General features: G+C 44.0%; 1 protein-coding gene across 2 annotated transcripts in view; it reads right to left on the bottom strand.

Annotated features, from left to right (window-relative positions):
- Positions 1-20,376, bottom strand: part of HYDIN (HYDIN, axonemal central pair apparatus protein) — a 533,466-nt gene that overhangs the window by 203,203 nt on the left and 309,887 nt on the right. For both annotated transcript variants that reach the window (XM_019505831.1, XM_019505830.1), the window contains exons 19-22: positions 14,058-14,307; positions 11,814-11,957; positions 8,155-8,298; positions 6,649-6,962 (exon numbers count right to left, since the gene is read on the bottom strand). In XM_019505831.1, coding sequence (XP_019361376.1) covers positions 6,649-6,962; positions 8,155-8,298; positions 11,814-11,957; positions 14,058-14,307 — 852 coding nt within the window. The remainder of the gene's footprint in view (positions 1-6,648; positions 6,963-8,154; positions 8,299-11,813; positions 11,958-14,057; positions 14,308-20,376) is intronic.

The raw sequence follows: 20,376 nt of genomic DNA on the forward strand, positions 1-20,376 counted from the left end.
ATTCTCTCTGGCTCAGCTAGCTGAATATCATTTGTAGAGTTTGCAGTAAAACTGGCACAAGAATGGAGAAAAGACACCATCCATCACAAGGTAGCATCACAGCCATTGCCTTTTGAGCGTCTAAAAAAAGGGGCGGGGGGGAGGGGAGAGGGAGGGATGGTGGGAAGAGAAGTGGGTCAGTGCCATCAGCTAACTGTAGACCACAGGTAGTGTTTGTGCATCGCAGTAAGTGTTTTACCTTTGAATTTCCCATTGCACCTGGTGGTACAGTACAGTGACCAAGAGGACAATCAGTTGTATAGCCTATATGGGAGTTGCAGGTCATTTAATCAGAGCTTTGCTTTTCCTCCAACCCTCCACCTTTTGTTCTAATTTAATTTCTCTCTTCACTCAGTGGGACTGCTTTCCACTCAGCCCATAGTGGGTGTAAAAACCCTGTATAAGTCACTCTCATCTGAACGAGAAGAACATTATCACTAGCATACTCTCAGCCCCAGAAAACCCAAATAAGACATTCAAAGGCACTCCCAAACTTCAGACTCCACCATAACTACTCTGAGGATCTTGATCTCTTTTATATATATTACATCTTTTATCCCATTCAATTACTCCAGATTTGCACCAATGTGATTGAGAAAATAATTTATCCCACAGCACATAGAAAGTGAGTTTGCTGAAAACTCATGAACTATATTCCTGGAGACTCAAATAGGAGGGGCAGCGATCAGTTTGTGGCTGGCAAACTATAACATCTAGTTGTGGAGAGAGCAGCAAAGTAGTGGGGAGGAAGGAAGAAAGGTTATATCGTGCTCTGATCTCATCAGGTAGATGAAGCCAAATACAAAGATGGAGGCTTGCATACACAGTGAAGAAAGATCATAAACCCTCCCCCTCTGTCTGCTTCAGTACCACCTCCTTATACTGAGCTATCTAGGTTTATATTTTTAATATGAACTTGGCAGCTACATATGTTTACCAGCTCCTGGCTACAATTCCTTTTTAGACACTCATATTTTATTTATTTTTAATCTTGTCTAGGGAAACCAGTATCAAAGAGACTCACTCTCTGTCCGTATGTTCTATTTAATGACACCTTCTCAAGTTCCCTAATATCTGTCCACAAGCACTGAGATACTCATGAGACAGAACCTGTTCTTTTCTCTTGACATTCATGATATTCAGACTGGCATGTCAGAAATAAAGGCTGACTGAAGCTCAGGATCTTAGTTACAGGAAGAAGCTCCAACTATATGAAATGAGAGACCATTTTCCTATCACATGAATCCACCAAACTGTTCCTCCATTGACATGAGAGACAAACACAGCTAGAGAATGGATTCTCACATTTATGCCAGAAGTTGTATCTGCATTCTTTTGCTTGCATCCCCCTTATTACCAGCCTCCTTTATGCAGGACAAGAAGTATCCATGGGGCTAATCAGACACAGAACATTCCTGCCCCAAGGAGCTTTGATAAGTAAGACATAACACAGCAGGTAATAACAAATGACAGTAGTGGGGGAGGAAGGAGTTGGAGAAGGATTTTGTATATTTTTCATTTGGTCTGAGGCACTCCAGCATCAGAGTTACTATATATAAATATCATTCCAATGTATATTACTTCTGCCTGGGCTAATAGTTCTCTTATTTAGTGGCTGACAGTATATCAACCATTGGATATTTTCTCTGTAGTGTTTTTCATTGAATATATTTTTTTCCATTTAAATTATTTTTTCAGAATAACAAATAAAAATACAAAGAAACAAAGAATTCATGCCAGAAAATAGGGATGTGCGAAGTAGGCCCTATTCAATTTGGATTTGGCCCAAAACAGGGACAGTGATTCGATTAATTGATTCCGATCACCATCCCTGATTTGATTTGGTGAAATATGAAACTGAAGATTCAATGCTGATTCAGAGAATCAGCGATTCAGACACAGCTTTAAAAGCTTTTTCTACATACCTTGATGTACCAGGCGCAGCTCGTGAATGCTGCGATGCTGAGGCGTGTGGAGCATCCCACAGGAGTGCAGGGGGCCCTCCATGTGCTCGGTGGTGAACCTGGAAGTGGACCAGAAGTACTTCTGGTCCACTTCAGGTCTGCTGGGCAGCACGCTGGAGGAGCCCCCCATGCTCCTGTGGGACACTCCATGCACCCCAGCATTGCAGCATTCACAAGCCACCTACTACCTAGAGATATGTAGAAAAAACATTTAAAGCCATGTCTATGTCCAAATCTCTGAATCTTTCCAAATCTCTCCAAATCAATTTAGAAGATTCCAATTTGATTTGGAAAGATTAAAGGGTCCTCTGATTCGATTTGGAGATTTGGCCACCGAATCGGGCTGATTCCCTGCAGAATTGAATCAGGGACTGAAGCTTTGCACAGCCCTACCAGAAACACTGTTGAAATCTGGCTTGCAGGGTCCATATAAGGCAACATACCAGGATGCATATGGGAATAGAAAGGGGAGCTACTAGAAATGGTTACTGTCACAAGAACAACCCACCCCCAAAACAGGGAGAGAAAAAGTCAGTCTGTTAAAATAAAAATCCCAGGCAGAAAGGGAAGACTGGCATTGTTCAACTCTGTGTGTTTAACACAGCAAACCCAGAACTGAAGTGAATATTGGATCAGGCCCACAGGTACTTCCAGTAAGAATAACCTCTATTTAATGGGTTCATATTCTCGAGAACATCAGGTGAGCAAAGTACATAAATTTTATTTGCAGTATTGTGACAGGGTTAGCCTTGTGCATGGAGATACAGACCCATTCTGCTGTAACATAGACTAGGTGACTCCTCTTTGCTCTGACCCCAGTGTAGAAAACATTGAATTTCTCTCTTACTCAGGCAAGAAGGAATTGGAGACAAGGACAAAAGGACTGGAGCAAGAATAAATCTGAGGAACAGAACAGCTGTGATCAGAAGAAGGTTGAGGCCATGGCTTGCCCTTTCAGTTATCGTCTAGTTGCAGACATAGCAGGCACCTATACATGTGCTAGGGGTCTGGGGGGAGGGGCAATTTAATTAGAGCGGCTCCGAGAGCAGTTTTAATTAAACTGCCCACAATGTCTCATGTATTCAGCGTCTTGCGCTTCAAAATGGTGGCGGGGACACTTGAACTAAAGCTCATTCAATGAACTTTAGTTCAAGTGCCTCCACTGCCATTTGAAGTGCAGGGATACTGAACAGACCTGATGTGGAAGCTGCTGGAGCATGTTAATTAGCACACTCCAGCAGACTCAGTTAATTGGGTCTGCTCTGACACGTGCTAATTAGCAGGTGTTGGAGCAGACGTCTGGCATGTGTATAGGTGTCCATAGCCAGTTGTTTAGAAGAAAATCATTTTCAATTTTTTAATTTTATTTCTAAAATAGATAAAAGATTCCAAACACTTATGGGTAGGTTGGGTGTTTGTCATCTTTCTCTGGAAGTATGGACAAGCAAACCAGAAAACCAATTACCTGTACACAGCCAAGAAAAGGGTATGACATGCTTTAGAAGAAAAAATATGACACAAGTTTGCATTTGGATGTAAATCCACTGTCCTATAAAGTTCAGTGGTGCATGCTTCTGAGGTTCATTTCAATATACGATGTGGGTTACTGCAATGCCTGGGCCTCAAGCTAAACTAGCACAAAGTTTAAGGGGTTTTGCTTCAGGCCCATCTACAAGTATACAGGTAGGGCTGTGCGAAGCTTCGGTCCTTGACTTGATTCAGTGGAGATCTGACCCGATTTGGTGGCTGAATTTCTGAATCTGAATTGAATCAGAGGACCCTTCAATCTCTCCGAGTCTAATCAGAACTCTCCAAATCAATTCGGAGAGATTCGGAAAGATTCAGTGATTTGGACATAGACACAGCGTTAAATGTTTTTTCTACATACCTCTAGGTAGCAGGCAGTTTGTGAATGCTGCGATGCTGGGGCACATGGAGTGTCCTACAGAAGCACAGGGGCTCCCCAGTGCGCTTGGCAGCAGACTCAGAAGTGGATCAGAAGCACTTCCAGCTCACTTCCAGGTCCACTGGGGAGCACGCTGAAGGGCTCCCCTGTACTCCCCCAGCTCAGCAACTGGTGTCTCCTGGGTCTGGGGGGGCACGCGGAGGTCCCCCCATGGCCAATCGCCGAGCCAGGAATGTGTGGGGAGGCCCCCCAGCGCACTCCCTGGCAGACCCGGAAATACTTCCAGTCCACTTCCGGGTTTGCCACTGAGCACGTGGAGGGTCCCCCGCACTCCTGTGGGAAGTTCCATGCACTCCAGCATTACAGCGATCACAAGCCATGCTGGTACCTCGAAGTTTGTAGAAAAAACATTTAAACCTGTGTTTATGTCCAAATCGCTAATTCTCTGAATCAGCATTGAATCTTCAGATTCAGATTCGGCTGAATTGAATCAGGGACAGTGATCCGAATCAACAAATCAAATCAGTGACCCTGATTTGGGCTGAATCTGAATCGAATAGGGCCCACTTCGCACACCCCTGTATACATGTACAGAACAAGAGGAGCTAGACTTTGTAACAGAGAGATAGATGAACTAGCAAAGATGGAGGAGGAGATATAAACTAGCTAATCACATGGGAATGATCTGGAGTGTGCTGCTTATCTGTGGTTCTGTCCAGAGTAGCAACAGAGAGGCAAGTGATGAGACGGAAACAGAAGAAAAATAAATGGGAAGAAACAAATGAATAGAAGAAAAATCTGGGTGTGGTCTTCTTTCCCAGCCATAATGAGTATGTTAATCTGGATGACATTGAGATTCTGTGATGATGAGCAGCAGGCATGTAGATGGATGGATGGATGGTTAAACTACAATCAATCTCACTTCCAAGAACCTGATGTTAAACTGCCGCAATGTCAGGTTGAGTTAGTTTCACCTGATTATTTACAAGGTACAATAGTGTTAAATGCAGACCAAAAATATTATCTGACATGCTGCTCTCATACTGGCCACTTAATGAATAATTTGAGGTGTTAATAGCTTGGAGACTGGCTTCATTTCCCAGCTCTGCCATAGAGAATCATGTGGTGTCTGCTGAGGGACCCATAGAGAGTACATTACTTCTTAATTAACATGCACAACAGAAGAGAGAACTGTCGTAATGTCCATAACACTAACAAACAAGAAAAGGGAAAATGCCAGAGCCCTTTGAAGCAAAGGGTCCTATTCTGTTAGGTACCCAGGATCCCCCATTAACATGAGCATCAATGAGATCTGAATGCACTAGGGTATAGGCACTAGTAGATTCAGACCCAATATAGCCAATTTAAATGGAAATAAGATAACTGAAATATAAAAACTGATTCGGTGTTTAAGTGTCCATAAAATTTTAAGAGACGTAAAAAATCATAAGAATAATAAATTGGCATCCAGCCAGGGACTAGTCCCAGAGAAAATTAATTCCATGCAGGCTTCACTGTAATATGCTTGTTTCTCTGTTATTATAAAATATAACCATTGTTCTATAATCAAAATTGGATCCTTTCTTTAGCTTGTAATTAAACCCTAATCTAATTTACCAGGAGCTGACTGGAGTCTCCAAGCAGTGATATTATGGCCCAGCTGTCCCTCTCCCCACTCCACCTTGCTAGCTGGCCTTCTGTCTCTGCACATTCTCAGATCCTTTAAGGCCTCACTCGGCAAGGTGCTAAGTGCCTCTAACTCCTATGAACTTTCACAGAAGTGAATGGTGTTAAGCCCCTCCAAACAGATGCTTTGCAGAACCAGTCCTTAACGAGTTACTCTAGTGCTTGAGTTTTCTTTCCAAACTGTCCAAGTATCCTTGTCTGCTCCCCTCCAGTTCCCAATAGGGCTCTCCTCTGGGCCAGATCCCAGTTGCCTAAATGAAATTGTTTATTGATGGCCTGCGTTATTTAGACAGGCAGTGCATCAATACACAGTAGTTAAGTCTGTTAGATTTCCTGGGGCATTATGGAAAAAACCATTTGCTACTGTAATTAGAACAACTGCCCAAACTTTACTTTTGTATTATGCAACAGAACCAGCTACAAAGAACTGCTGTTTTATGGATGTGCTCCAAATACTATGCTACCAGATTGTACCCATTCATGTTCTTTGGGTTTCAAGACCCACATAAGCTCTGATCCCTTTAGTATGAATGAACTGACACTACTCACTATAAGGACCATTAACACCTCAGGCTAAATCTGCAAGAGAACTCACCATTTCATTAGATTTTGCCTAATAACTGTTCAGATGTGATGTGTGGAATGCTTACATCCTCAGTACCTGGGAGTTGAGTGAGGAGCAGCTGTAAAATTGGACCTCTGCACCATTAGTATCAGGACAGCTAGTATGAAATGGTTGCAGCTGCAATTCCAGGCCACAGGTTAAAGTACCTGTTGCAATGTGTTGGGCTGAAAACTCCTGTCCTGGCCCTACTTTGATAGGATGGATATTGCCTTCCTAATGCACCTCATCTGGCTTCCATGGCAGTGAAGGTAACCCCGTCTGCCCATTCAAATACCCACACTGTCAAAGTAGAATAAGTGGGGAGCTATTTCCAAACAGAGAGGGTGTAAATCTATTTGTCAAGCTCCACAAAAACAGCCTTCGTCAGCACAAAGGAACAAACTTCAAAATAAGAGGGAGGTGAGCTCCAAGGCCAATGGTGAAAGTACCTTATCTGGTTCCCATGGTCATCTGTCAGGAAGGACCAGCGATACTTGACAAGAAGTGGGCTGTAATTGGTCATTTCAATGTAACGCATGACTTCAGTGTCATTCAAGATACAGCCAAAATCCAAGTCTATGGTCTGGAAATGGAGATTTGGGAAGTGTACTTCTCCTCGAAGGCTGACCTGCTCCTCATGAGGATGCTCCAGGAATTTAATAAACAAGACCTCCTCTGCTACCCGGCTGTTCCGATCATCTTTGTAGGCAGGATCAAACCTGATGGAAAGATGCTGTTCCTCACCAGTCACCAGCTTCATGGGCTGCATTGGGACACAAAGACTAGTCATTGTTGCAATAATGTTTAGTGCTTAGTGTGATGAAATCATGAAACAAAAGTATCTCAGATCGGCCATCTATGTTTAAGTGCTTCTCTGATTAGCACCAAACTGCTTGTGTCTCACATCACCTTTGAGTCATACACACTTTTCCCTACACTGAATCAGTACAGCAGGGATGGAGAAAGTAGTTTTGAATGCCCCAAATGTTATGGGCTCAAAAATATGATTACCCAAAATGTTACTATATCTGTGGTCTATGTAGCTTTAGACTGAAATAAAGAGGTGAAGAGGGAACAAAAAAAATCCAGACAGCATATTGTAAACTGGCTATAGTATATTTGTTATTATTCCTCTCCACTGTGTATAATCACAATGGCTCCACTATGTGTCATTAAGTCTTGCATAGTTATTAACTAATGGAACATCTCCAGTACCTCACACATAAGGATCTGTGTTTCTGGAGCAGAAAGATAGGAGTGACTACATTCCTGTGCTCACTCTTATATTACAAATGGCTATTCTTTGCAACAAAGTGGTAACTGTAAAGTCCAAGGTCCTACGGGGTAGTTCCTCTATCACTAATATACTCCCCTTCACGTCTGATTTTGTAACAGAACTGTCTTTTGAGTGTGGGGGGAGATGTGGATTTAATTGCAAGAAATAAATTCATGCATTCAGATTAGTTCTGCAAAACTTCACGTCTTAGAGATGCCAACACTTCAGGTTCATTCCTAACTGAATGAAAATTTTGTTCCAGGGAAATGATGTAGAGATTTTATGCGAGACCAAGGTCAGGGTGATGAGACAGTGGACCCGATTCTGATTTTACCTACGCTGTTTATTTCCCACTGCACTGTCACTCCACTGACAGTAGTGGAGTTTCTTCTTGTTACAGAAATGAAGCTAAGAGCAGAATTTGTCTCAGTGCTTGCAGCATCTTAATAATGAGTGTGAGTCAGGCACTTCTTCCCTTTCAGAAAGTACCACTATCAGAAAGGTGCCAGAGGGAATGCTCTTCATTTTCATTTAATTCAATAGATTGCTATACATACAGATTTAACACAGCCCAATATATTGGTGAGCCACCATCTGAGAAACCTGCATATGGGTGTTGACCACTCAGACACAATGAAAAGTGTGAAGGGGCCTTGCACAAAACCTACTGCCTACTTACCTGCGCCTCTGCAGGCAGCATTTGATGGCCCATATCACAGAGGAAAAAGGGTTCTCGTACAGACAAAAGGGCATTGAGTGGCAGAGAGGAAATGTTCTTTAAGATCAGAGGTTCAAACTGTGGAGTCAGAACATCACTGGGGTGCTGCAAAAATGAAAAGCTGAGTAAGAAAGGAAAATAAAAAGAAATCCAAAGAAAAGTGAAAAGTGAATGCCCACTAGGACAACTGTGCTGCAGGATAGCAGCTGAGACAAAATCGTGTAAGAGTACTTTTGCTTTTTCACTGAAACACAGCAGCATCATGGTATTAGCAAAATCAAGTGTTCCACAAAAGCTTTTGATGGATGTGACAATGGTGGCAATGTTAGGAAAGGAAAGCACATTTTTCAAACAAAGCAGAGCATAGTTTTGCATTTCCAAAAATGCAGAAGGAAGAAAGAAAGGTAGTCGTCCCCTTCCCCACCCTGGCTTTCAGTATGTTGTAATTTGAAATACCAGCAACTTTCAAAGTATTCTGCCCAGCCATATCATTGGGCAAAAATCAAGGGAGCAGTTTTTTTTATGACCATTTTGTCATTTCCTTTCCTTTTTTGGATACATTTAAAATTTTTTTACAGAAAAATGTCAAAACTTGAAAACTGTCAGCCAAGCCCTATCTACCGTTAGTGTACCCTTTACACCGTTCGCCTCAGGATCTCAAATACACTTGTGTTACAAACCAGGAAACAATCTCATTCATCAGAAAGGATTATTATCCCCATTTCACAGATGAGAAAACAAAAGCACAAAGATCTGAAGTAACTTAACCAAGACCACATGGGAAATGAACTGGCAGAAGAGGAAAGGCAATCCAGACCTATAACGCAGGGCAGTCTAACTTCTAAGTGGCTGGGGGCCACATACTGTACAGGCCACAACAGTGAGAGCCAAAGGCACCCAGGTTGCCACTGCATGTACAACCCTACACAGTGTGAATAGGCAACATCCTCAACTGCCTCACTGCACACATTTGCAGGCCCCTCACTGCTGCATTAAGTGGGGAACTCCACCCCTGAGCTCACCAGCTGTGGTCTTCCCCATTGCATTGTGCCACAGGCTCTTCCAGCACTGCAGGTTGCATTGTGCCACACTACATACCTCCTGAGCCAGGTGCAGGAAACAGAGGCTGTGAAAGGGAAGCCCAGACAGCCTGTCTGCTGCTGTTGATGACAGGAGGAAAGACAGCTGGATAGGAGCCCGGGGGTCACAGATTAACCCCTCACAGATTGCACATGGCTGGCAAGCAGCCCTGTTTTAACCAATAGAAATGCATCTTTCTTTTAAGAGACAAAGGGGGGTTTTATTCATAGAGTAAAACCTGCCAACCTTTCTGAGCTGACTGTTCCCATTAAAGTTAATGGAGCTACTTGCATGAGTAAGGTGAACAAGACTTAGCCTGTAATGGAGAGATTTTGTTCGCTTGGTATTAGCTTTAAAATGTGCCTTGCATGCACAGTTGGCTATGATCCTGCACAGGTCAGGCCCCTTTGCTATAATGATAAATTGTCTGCTGGTCCCCATTTTAGCCTACTAGTTGTCACTCAAATTTGGAGTTTCTACGAGAGTTCTGAAGGGTGTATATAAAAGTAGACTGTGTTTGGGAAACAGCTTCTAAACGTATTTATCTCTAACCACTCTAGTGTCATTACACTCAATAAACCAGAGAACATGGCATCAAACAGAATGCAGGGAGACAGCAGGGATAACCAGGAGGTTCCTAATTCCATCTGACCATACAGTCCTAACAACTTGCTTGTACACATGACAGAACAGAGCTACAGTTCTGCAACAATACAGGCACCAGGGAATTAGGGAATCAAACTGAACATGTAGACATGGGGCAAGTAAATTGTTTCCCATCTCCAGACCCTTGCAGGATAGGGAAAGAAGATGTAGGAACCTGGATCTAGGGATGAGTGGGAGTGAACTGCTGTGTGTATGAGTTCAATTTCCTGCCACAACTGCTGCTTGGGAATGTTTTCAGTTCCCCAGAACCAAGGGAGAAACTGCAAGTGCAAGAACAAAGATTTGTTAACTCTCTAGCAAAAATGCCGGTGTGGAAAGCAAAGGGGAAGCATTTTCTTTTGTCAGCATGATTCTCCAGGGGCAAATTCTTAGCTTGCTGTAGCTCCACTGAAGGACAAGGACTAGAACTTTGTCCTTGTGTTGCAAGGGGCTGGTATAAGGAACTTTAATGACATGATAACTTTAGACATAGGACAGGTATGTTCTAGAGGTACATTAGGGCTGTGCAAAGCTTCGGGTGGTGATTTAATTTGGAGGAGATTCAGCCCAATTTGGTGGCCAAATCTCTGAATCCAAATTGAATCAGGGGACCAATTTAAAGGTCTGAATTGATTCAAAGCTCTTCAAATCTTTGGAAAAGATTTGGAGAGCTCTGATGATTTGGGCAGTCCCCCGACTCCCAGCTGGTAAGTACTAGGGGTGGGGAAGGAGGGGCCGGGGGATAGGACCAATGGGGGGACCCCTACCCCACTCTGCAGGAACCTCCACGGCCCCCCCCATTCCTCCAGCCCCCACATGGGTGCCTTGCCTGGGCCAGTTCTGGCCCTTTAAGAAAAAAAAAACCAAGAAAAGCCCTGGGGACTCAGCACTCCTGCTGTGGCTTTGGGGCTTTGGGGACTCGTGCAGAGCCCCCCATGTGGCACAGGGCAGTGTGGGGCAGTGCGGACCACCCCCACTGGCAAGAGCAGTGAGTCAAGGGTTTTTGGGGGTTTTTTGTTTCCTTAAAGGGCTGGAGCTGGTCAGGGCAGGGCACCCATAGGGGGGCTGCGAGAGCGAGGAGAAGGGTCAGGGGACTCATGAAGAGCCCCCCATGCAGCGTAGGGCAGTCGAGCGTCCCTTGCCCAGCAGCACCCACTGAGTCGGGGCTTTTTTTTTTAACAAGTGCTGGGAGCTGGGGCAGCCACTGCTGGGCTGGGAGAAGGGCAGGGGATGGGCCTGGCCTGGATGATTCAGTGATTTGGCAGTAGCCAAATCTCTGAATCAGATTCAGCTGAATCAAATTGAGACAATGATTCGAATGACCAAATCAAATCACTGTCCCCTGAATCGGCCGAATCTGAACCTGAAGCGAATACTAGCTGCTTCACACAGGCCTAGTAGTCATGAGTTTGTACAGACAGGCTCACGCAACTACAGCAACCAGCTTTATAATTGAAAGAAAACAAAAAGAGTCCCAGCAGCATTTAAAAAGTCCCTAAAGCTTTTCTAAGATAGTTACAGAGAGCTCTCACAATGGGATTGTACAATAGTTTTATTAGTACTCATTCAGGATGATCTGCTTATGGCTTCATCCCTGCAGGAAAAGTGACTGCTGCACACTAAAGCTGACAAAATATTTATTACGTACCATATGATTATACATCCTCTATTACTTCCCATGTGGCCTTGAGTCAATCACTTAAGTACTCTGACTCAGTTTTAGTAAGTGTGTAATGGAGTGAATTCTGTTTATCTAGCTACCATCATTGGAGTCTTCACATACATACATATGTGTACACACACACACACACACACGAATAAATAGGCACATGTATCGTAACCATTTAAATATGCAGCTGGCTGGCTATCTATTGAATGGCTGGCAAAGGGCTTACCTTCTCTACTCGAAAAGTGATTTCTTTGGAGGAGAGGTGCAGAACAGGTGCAATGAATTCACATGTGACATCCACTGTCATTATCCGCTCCTTTCCAGACTGCTTCCCTATAATGGCATGGCATATCAACCGTTCCTTTACTACCTGTACGTGAAAGTGTCATAGCCCATCATCAGTATCATGCAAACAGATCCATACTGCTTTCACTGGCCACTGATACAAATTCATTTTATTTCATGAATGTAACTCTGTCACCTGTCTTGATAATCCCTGGGTGCTATGTACTATAGGTAGAAAAAATAAGCATTTATCTATAAAATCCCCTTGTTTCTTTATACCATTATACTGTGTTCTGTTTATTCAAAAGCAGCATTTCTATAATATCATATATTCTGCAAGTACAAATGGCACTTGCCAGTTATGTGTTGTTGACAACAATTACTTGCTCATGTGAAAATCTTTATGATATGCCCCCTTGCTAACATAGCATTTAAATCAAATTGTAGGGAGCCATTTTTAAGAGATGCTGTAGTAAAGAAAATAGGTGTTTAAAAAATCCTGATGCCAGTAAAACCTCAGTCAAAAATATCACAGAAATTAACAGGCAGAAAAGATTAGAAAAAAAGATGGCATATAAATTAAATAGGTACATAAATAAAATAAATGAATAAGGCTCCTCTTGTTTACTTGCCTAATTATGTTTTGCCTGATAAAGTTTTAATGCCCCAAGGAAAGGGAATTGTATCACTTGGCTTGGGAGCCTACTGCACAGTTCTTATGTCAGGATATTTTTCTGTCACCATAAATGTTGTTCTCCCCTCTTCCATCCCATTGCTCCTAGTTGCTTCCAGTGGTACTACAGTAACAAAAATTAATGTTCTGTCTTTACATAGTCCACATATTTGTTTTGTGTTTTGTCCCATTTAGGTGTCATGCAACCAAGCTGTGCAGACAGAGCCCATTTCAGCTTCCCTTTGTGAGCTGTTCCCTCCAGCCTTTTGATCACTTTTTGCTTCCATGTGTTAGGCCCACTCCAACAGTTAATGCCTTTCTAGTAACTTAACTAGAAGCAGCCCCAATGGAGAAATACAGGTCAAAGTTTCTTTCACATGGAAATAGCCCATCTAGAAAGCACAGACACTGAACCTTCTAGGGTTGGAAGGCTGGATTTGAGCATTACAGAGCAGGACATGATTCCTGCCCCACTAAAATCAAAGACTGTTGGGGATCAGCTGTGGGAAGGAACAGCCATGTGGTTATCCCTCTGTCTTCATAGCTGCTACCCATTCTTTTCACATGGTCTACCCAGTGTAGAACAGAAGACTTCTTTCCAGAGCTTCAACTAACTGTTGTTCCTCAAAACTATTTCAGGGGTTTCCAAACCTCGGACATCAGGGATAATACAAAACAATGCAGATTTCTAATACATAATCTAAATATCTATGTCTGTCAGTTGCAGATGGGGAACTAAGGGTGGCAATTACCCTCTACTCCCTCTGTGCCTGCAGAATTGGAGCCCTGCAGAAGTACCTCCACTGGGAGCAAAGGGGCAAAAGGGAATAGGACTCAGTCCAAAGGCACACTACATGTTACGAGACCTACCTGAATTCCCAGGCTGTTCCCAGGATATAGAGGCTGACTGAAGGGCTGGGGCATATGGGATGGGAAATAAGTGAGAAATGAACTACCAGTGTCCTTTGGGTGCAGAATGTCACGTTGTGATCTTTAGCTCTATTGGTCTGTTTTCATTTTTTTCAACAGTGTCCATGCAAGACTCTAGATGGGTATTTTATTTATAAAATGATAACAAATGACTGGATTTCTGATTACTTGTTCCCATGGCCTGTGTGCTCTGGATTATTCCTTGCTTTTCCAAATATATTAGTCGGCATTTTTCTATTTCCTTTTGACCCAAAATTCAGTCTCTAAGCAGCCTATATTAGAACTGCAGTCTCGTTCAGCAAACAACTCCCTGCAACCTGTTGCTTGCCTCAGAAGTCAAAGCTTTCCCTAGCTGGTGTCTGAAACTTGGATTTTTTGGTAGCTATAGTAACAAGACAAGACTTAGCAACTAATAATGCTCAAGCAAGAAGAGCAACTGGTGCTACCATGGTAACTTGTGGCATTAAAGCAATTCTTGAAAGAAACTGATTATTTTGTCAAATAAATGGTAAGGGAGCAGCCTAAGAGATACCTGTATCAGTGATCTAATTGAAACAATGCACCATTCATACAGTACTTTACCTTAGGGGTATTGGAGACGCCTTCCAAAATCATGTCCATACTCTTGCCTGGTGTTAGTTCCATCCTTAATGGCTGAAGCTTAAACACAGGAGAAGGAGACTCTGGACTCTGGGGGGAGTTTTTGCCTTTGGTATTATTGACAGCATGGTTATGCTGACGAAATGGAGGGAAGCCTTCCGTTGTCCAGTAGAGCTGATGGGTTCTTCTCCCACGGTTAGTTATCTTAAAGTGATAGGAGCAGGGATCCAAACTAGAAGAGTGGCAGAGATAAGGCATTATTGCTGATGTAATGTGTCAGCAAGGTGGGAGGCACAGACAATTTATTAGACTGCATAGCTTGAATACACCTAGCACTAACACAAACTCTTAATAGTGTGTTATGTTATGACACCTACAGAAACTCTGGTGGCAAACATGACAGCAAACATGAAATACTTTTTAAAGATCTACTAATGTCAAATGGCCCGGACATTATGGAGAACTTCAAGTACTCTGTCATCTAACAAACTGTAAGATTAAAAAAACAAAAGGATCAAACCTCAGGATGCAGTAAAGCTAGGGATAAGAGAAAGCACACTTCCCCAGAGAATGGAGATCTACCATTGTGTAATGCTTTCTCAGTATTTGTGTATCATAAGTCCTCAATGCTCCACTGCCTCAAAACTGAACTGTTTTGCATTGGCTACAGCGAGCAGGAAGAGTGAGCTTCCAGACCCTTTGCATTCTCTTCAGGAGCCACTGTTCAAAAGGAGAGAGAAATGAGGTCCCTTCCAGCCCTAAACATCTGTGAATCTGTGAGATGAACAGGCAATGGCTACAGAGATACCTTCTGCTTGGAGTTCAGGCATACACTTAATATGCGGCTACTTTAAAAAAGATAAAAAAGCCTCAAAGATTGACCCCAAAACGGCAGAATCCTAGCTATGATTCTTCTCATTCATAACAACGTCTCTGTACCGCCAGACAAAAGGGGCTTAGCAAACACCTACACCAGGGGTAGGCAACGTTTCTTGGCCGAAACACTGAAAAAACCACAGTGTCTACCTTGGAAGTTGCTGGAGTGCTGACATGCCAGAGCCCGGAGCAGCTGTGTGCAGCCTCCCAGTTGCAGCTGGCCCACGGAGCCTGGTCTGCTTGCAGCAGGGCTTATAGCCTCCCAGCTGCCTGCTGGGAACAGCCCGGTCTCTGTGGCTGGCAGCAGTAGCTTAGAGCCCGGGATGGCAGTGGTGTGCCGAGCAAAACGGCCTTGCGTGCCATGCTCGGCAGGTGTGCCAGGGGTTGTTGACCCCTGACCTACTGATGACTCTGAAACTCATGCTAAGCTTGGGCCTACTCACAAAAGTTAAAATACAGAATAATAATGCTAACTGCATATTGCAAAAGGATGCGAGTTCATGGCTAGGCCATCTAAGAAGGAATAATATAGCATCTCTTCCAGCTTGCTATATTCAGAATGATTTCAAGCAGTGTGTAACCATATGAAATGTCTATCCTTGATTAATTAGTAAGGTAAATTACCAGTTTGCGACTAACTCGTGTTTATGTGCAGGAAGAGACGTTCTCCATATATAATAGATGTTTCGTCCTGATTTAGTATGTTTTTCCTGGCTGTTAATCAGTTTCTTGATATGTTTCAAACTGGATAACCTCTTGTTACCGAAGAAGGTAACTCATTCAAATTATAAATTTCTGATAACCAGTAATAAGCAGGTTTTTCCTGTCAATTACTGCTTGGGACTGTCTTGATTTACACAACTAAAAGAATGCTTTAAAGATGCTAAACTAAGGGTATAAGAAGTCAGTAAAACAGCGAACTGCATGCGTGCTTCAAGAGTGAGAAATCTCTCTAACACTAGTTGCTGATGCACCCAACTTACTAGAGAAATTGAAGAGAAACAGACCACCTCTTTGTCGCCTGTTTGGTGAGAAATCATCACCTTATAGCTAATTACTGGACTTTGATTTAGTTTGGGCTCACTTGACTTGATTTTAAATACTTGTAGTAAATAAAGCCTTTCTGTCACTCATCGAACGCGGTGTTGCGCCAATCCCTGGGCTAATCCGGAATCCTAAATTTTTATTGCTAACACCTACACAATCCTAAAGTAGCTGGATGAAGTTATTGGACTCATCCATGATTTCTCGTGGTTTCAAGCTAAAGAAAAGAAAGGATCATATCCCACAACCCCATCTCCTTGAAAATCTAAAGCTTTTTTGCAGTTATAGAGACAGCCTTCCTACAATGAGAAAACACAGTATGCATAGAAATTCCTTTCTGTTTTACCTACCATCTACAGAGGCTATCAGCCTTCTTTTCACCTGCCCCAGATTAATTGCCTGCACCAAAGAGGTGCTGAGCACCTTTAACTTGAATACCTTCAAGGAGATGCTCAGTCTGTAGCAGGAGCGGGCCCCAAGGGCTTCAACCTGTTCGTACTGAAGATACTATGATAAGATGGTAATAAGTGTAATACAAGAACTTAGACAGAATCAATAAGAGTTTTCCATTAACTTTAATGGGAGCAGGAATGGGCCCTATGTGCTGTTGAAGAAAAGCAATATTTGAATATAAATAACCAACTAAACATGAAATGAATATTCAGTGGGAAATCAATTCCATTATGCAAAGAAATGCTAATGGAAGGATAGGAAAGAATAATTATTTTACTCTATATAAAACTAAGCACAACCAGCAGATGAATTGTTCTTGGAACAGTTTATTTTAGAGGTAAGAAACATGTAACCAAAAATGTGTGTTTACCACATGCAACTAAATACAAGTGTGATGGGCTAGTGACTTTGCCCAGGGGTTTTGAAAGGGCAAAAGATGATTGGAGGACTTGGGATTCCCTTTCCTCACCAATCTGGTAATGATTTGGCCCAGGGGTTTTGAAGGGGTAAGAGATGATTGGAGGACTTGGGATTCCTTTTCCACACCAATCAGGCCCCAGAGAACCACTCCCCTGTGTCCCGATTGGCCCCTTGGGTCACCTGGAGGGGGATAAATGGGGCAGCATGGGCTGTCTCAAGGGAGAAACCAGTGAGGGACAACAAGGAAAGGGCTTCACAAAGCTGAGCCAGGAGCAGTTGCCCCAGAAGAGTCTGAAAGAGCAGGACCTGCAGGCAGCAGTGGGACCCTCAGCAGTGCAGCATGCAGCTGGTAGGAGAGGCCCCCTGCTGGGCTCCAGGATCCCCAAGGAGAAGCTGCAGCCAGCAGGAGAGGCTCCCCCGCTCCAGGAAGGATCTGAGCAGCGACCTGAGGGGTTCCCAGCTCTGTGTCCAGCTCCTCCAATCAGAGGTCAGGCAGCTCAATGTGAGGCCCGGGCTCTGTGAAGGTCAAGACCCCCAGCAGGCTGAAGCAGTGGTGGCTTTGTGGCAGTGTTTCTGCCTACCATGTGGGAGATCCAGGTTCAAGTCCCAACTGAGGTGACTTGGGGGTGAGTAAGATAACAAGAAGCAAATCTTCTTGCAGTGGAAAGGGGCCACTGTGTTCCCCCCCTTTCTCCCCCTCCAGGTACGGTACCAAGGCCCCATATTTCTGTCTCATTTGACATTTTGCATTTTGTGCCTTTTTATATTTCACCAACCTGTATTGTTTGTTCAGTTGTTTGTATTTTATATTTTGTTAACCCTGTCTTTTGTCAATGATTGTAAGTGTCTCACCTTTGTTGAATCCTGCCCCCTTGGGGCATTGTAGTGTCCACTATACCTCCTGATTTATGCCTGTTATAGTCCCAGTATTAAAAAGTATATGGTTAAGTCCCCATTGGTGGTCTGGCTCTGCTGTATAGGGGGAGGAGAGTCCCTACACCTCCCACAGCGCTTGTGCACCTGCTTTGATTCCTTCAGTTGGAGAGGGGGTACCTCTTGGAGTACTGCCCAGGTTACACAAGCATAGATTTTACAGTATGTAACACATTACTCTTAAATAATATGTTCAAAAGTAAGTTTGAATTGTACAATGGTTGCATGAAATGTTTTTTCTCCTGGATAATATGCCATTATAGAGCTGAACTACCCAGAACAAGAGGTTCTGGGTAGATGTGTAATTTCTGGTTCAGTAAAAATGTCGTCTTTCATTTTACTCAGCTGCAACTCTGCAGCCAGTGGCAATCGTAACTTGGCCAAAGAAAAATGCTGAAACAAGAACGATTGCTAGAAAATCATTAATTTGGTTGTGCCAACATTATCCATTGTACATCCAACCCACCCATCAGGCTGTATTCATATCAGCCTCCAGGATAAGCAAGGAGATGGTGAACAAGAATGATATTTAACATTAAACAAGGATCACACAATGACCCCTACTTAGATTATATTAAATGTACATAATTTGTCCTGTATGCTCAAACAGAACCAAAACTGAAATCATTTGTAACCCAGCTGGTACTCAGACAAGGTACCCCCTCTCCAATTGAAGGGATTTAGCAAGTGCTAGTGCGCTGTGGGAGGGGTAGCTGCTCCCCTCCTATCCCCTATAGAATAGAGCTGAGACCAGTTGGAACTTAACCATATACGGGTTTAATAGGAAAAGAACCAGGTTAAGGTATGACACATTTGGGGGGGGTGGCAATGGGTTTAGGAGAGAAGAGGGGATTCAAGAAAGGTAAGATACACATATACATCTAGCAGAGGCAAATCAACAACAAAGCCTGAGGCGCAGGGTTTCACAAAACAAGGAACCCTCCTACCCTGCAGGGATTCCCTCTTCCTAGCAACTCACTCCTCTAGTGCCTTGGCCTGGGATTGAACGTGGGTCTCCCATGTGGGGAACAAGAACTCTACTGAGCTATCAATGCCTGGACTGGCTCCAGACTCTAGTCCCTTGGGGATCCTCCACATGCTGTCTGCACACTGAGCTGCACAGCCTCATGCTGGGTGGTCAGATAATCCGAGCTGCTACCTGCAGCTCAGGACTTTGGGCCCTCGGGGATCCACTAGGCACCACCCCTGCTCCCAGCCTCCCTGCTGGAGGTCAAATACCTGGGCCACTGCCTGCGACTCGGGGTACTGGGCTTCTGCCACACACTGCCTGGGCACTGAGCTCCCATCCTCCCTACTGGGGCTTAGGTCCCAGCAGAGGATCTGCCGTCCACCGCTTGTGCACTGAACAGCCGGAACTGAGCCACCTCCTGTGGCTCCCCGGCTCCAGGGCTCTTCTGGGGCAACTGCTCCACCCCGCTGGTCAGCTCTCACCAGCTTTTTGTGACTCCTCTCCTTTGTCCCACGTCATCCTCTCTCCTTGGACCAGGTGTGCTGCCCTTTTTATCTCCCCCTAGGTAGCTGGCAGGACCAATCAGGTGACATGAGAGGTGAGTCTACTGTCAGGTCTGGTTTCCCTACCTGGCCCTGGCAGGGGGGGACAAGTCTTCTTTTCCTGGGTCTGATTGGTGGGGAAAAGGAAATCCCCCCTGCCAATCATTTTTAAACTTTTCAAAACCTCCGGGCCAAGCCACCACCAGCTAGCCTGTCACACAATTATAGGTGACAGATGGGTACTATATTTCAGAGTCAAGTTTTTTCATTTGAGATGCTCCTTTCCAGCACCTAGGGTCAGTGGACTTCCCTCCCACTTTTAGAACAGGGACTTGCAATTGCAATTCTCCCTTTTCAGTCCAAAGAATAATGCCTACCTTTCAAGCCGACAGCTTCTTTCTCAATTCATGAAGTGTTGTTGGAAAATGATGAGGAGACAAGAGAAGTGCTAAAGAGGAGAACTCAGGCTAGCAGAGGTTTAGTATGGAATCCATGAAGGAAAAGTAAACTAGGGAATGGTCCAAGACAAATACAAATTTGTGGCTCCCACTGCTTTCCCAGGGAACTGGAAGGTGGAGCCCCTTTCAGACAGAAATAAAGCAGCACTACTGATTTAGTAAAGGGGTTGCTAAAAAGATGCCTCGAGGTTTCCTGCTGCTTTGGGGCAATTCATGAGATTGATGAGACATAGATTCATAGATTGTAAGGCCAAGGTCCCTTCTGGAAGATCATCAGGTCCAGCCCCCTGCACCAAGCAGGAAAGATAACTAGGGGTCAGGTGACCCCAGCAAGGGGACTGTCTAGTCTCCTCTTGAAGATTTCCAGGGTAGGTGATTGCACCACTTCTGGAGGGAGTGTATTCCACAGTCTGGACACCCTGACTGTGAAGAAGTTTTTCCTAATGTTGAGCCTGAATTGATCTTCCAGGAGTTTGAGGCCATTACTCTTGGTTTTCCCCTCGGGTACCCTGGTGAACAGTTGCTCACCAAGCCCTTGATGTACTCCCCCAGTGGAGCAAGAAGCTGCTACCAGGTCCCCTTTCAGCCTTTTCTTCAGGCTGGAG

Source organism: Gavialis gangeticus, unplaced genomic scaffold (assembly GCF_001723915.1).
Source record: "Gavialis gangeticus isolate Ggan-Ray unplaced genomic scaffold, GavGan_comp1, whole genome shotgun sequence".
Taxonomy (NCBI): domain Eukaryota; kingdom Metazoa; phylum Chordata; order Crocodylia; family Gavialidae; genus Gavialis; species Gavialis gangeticus.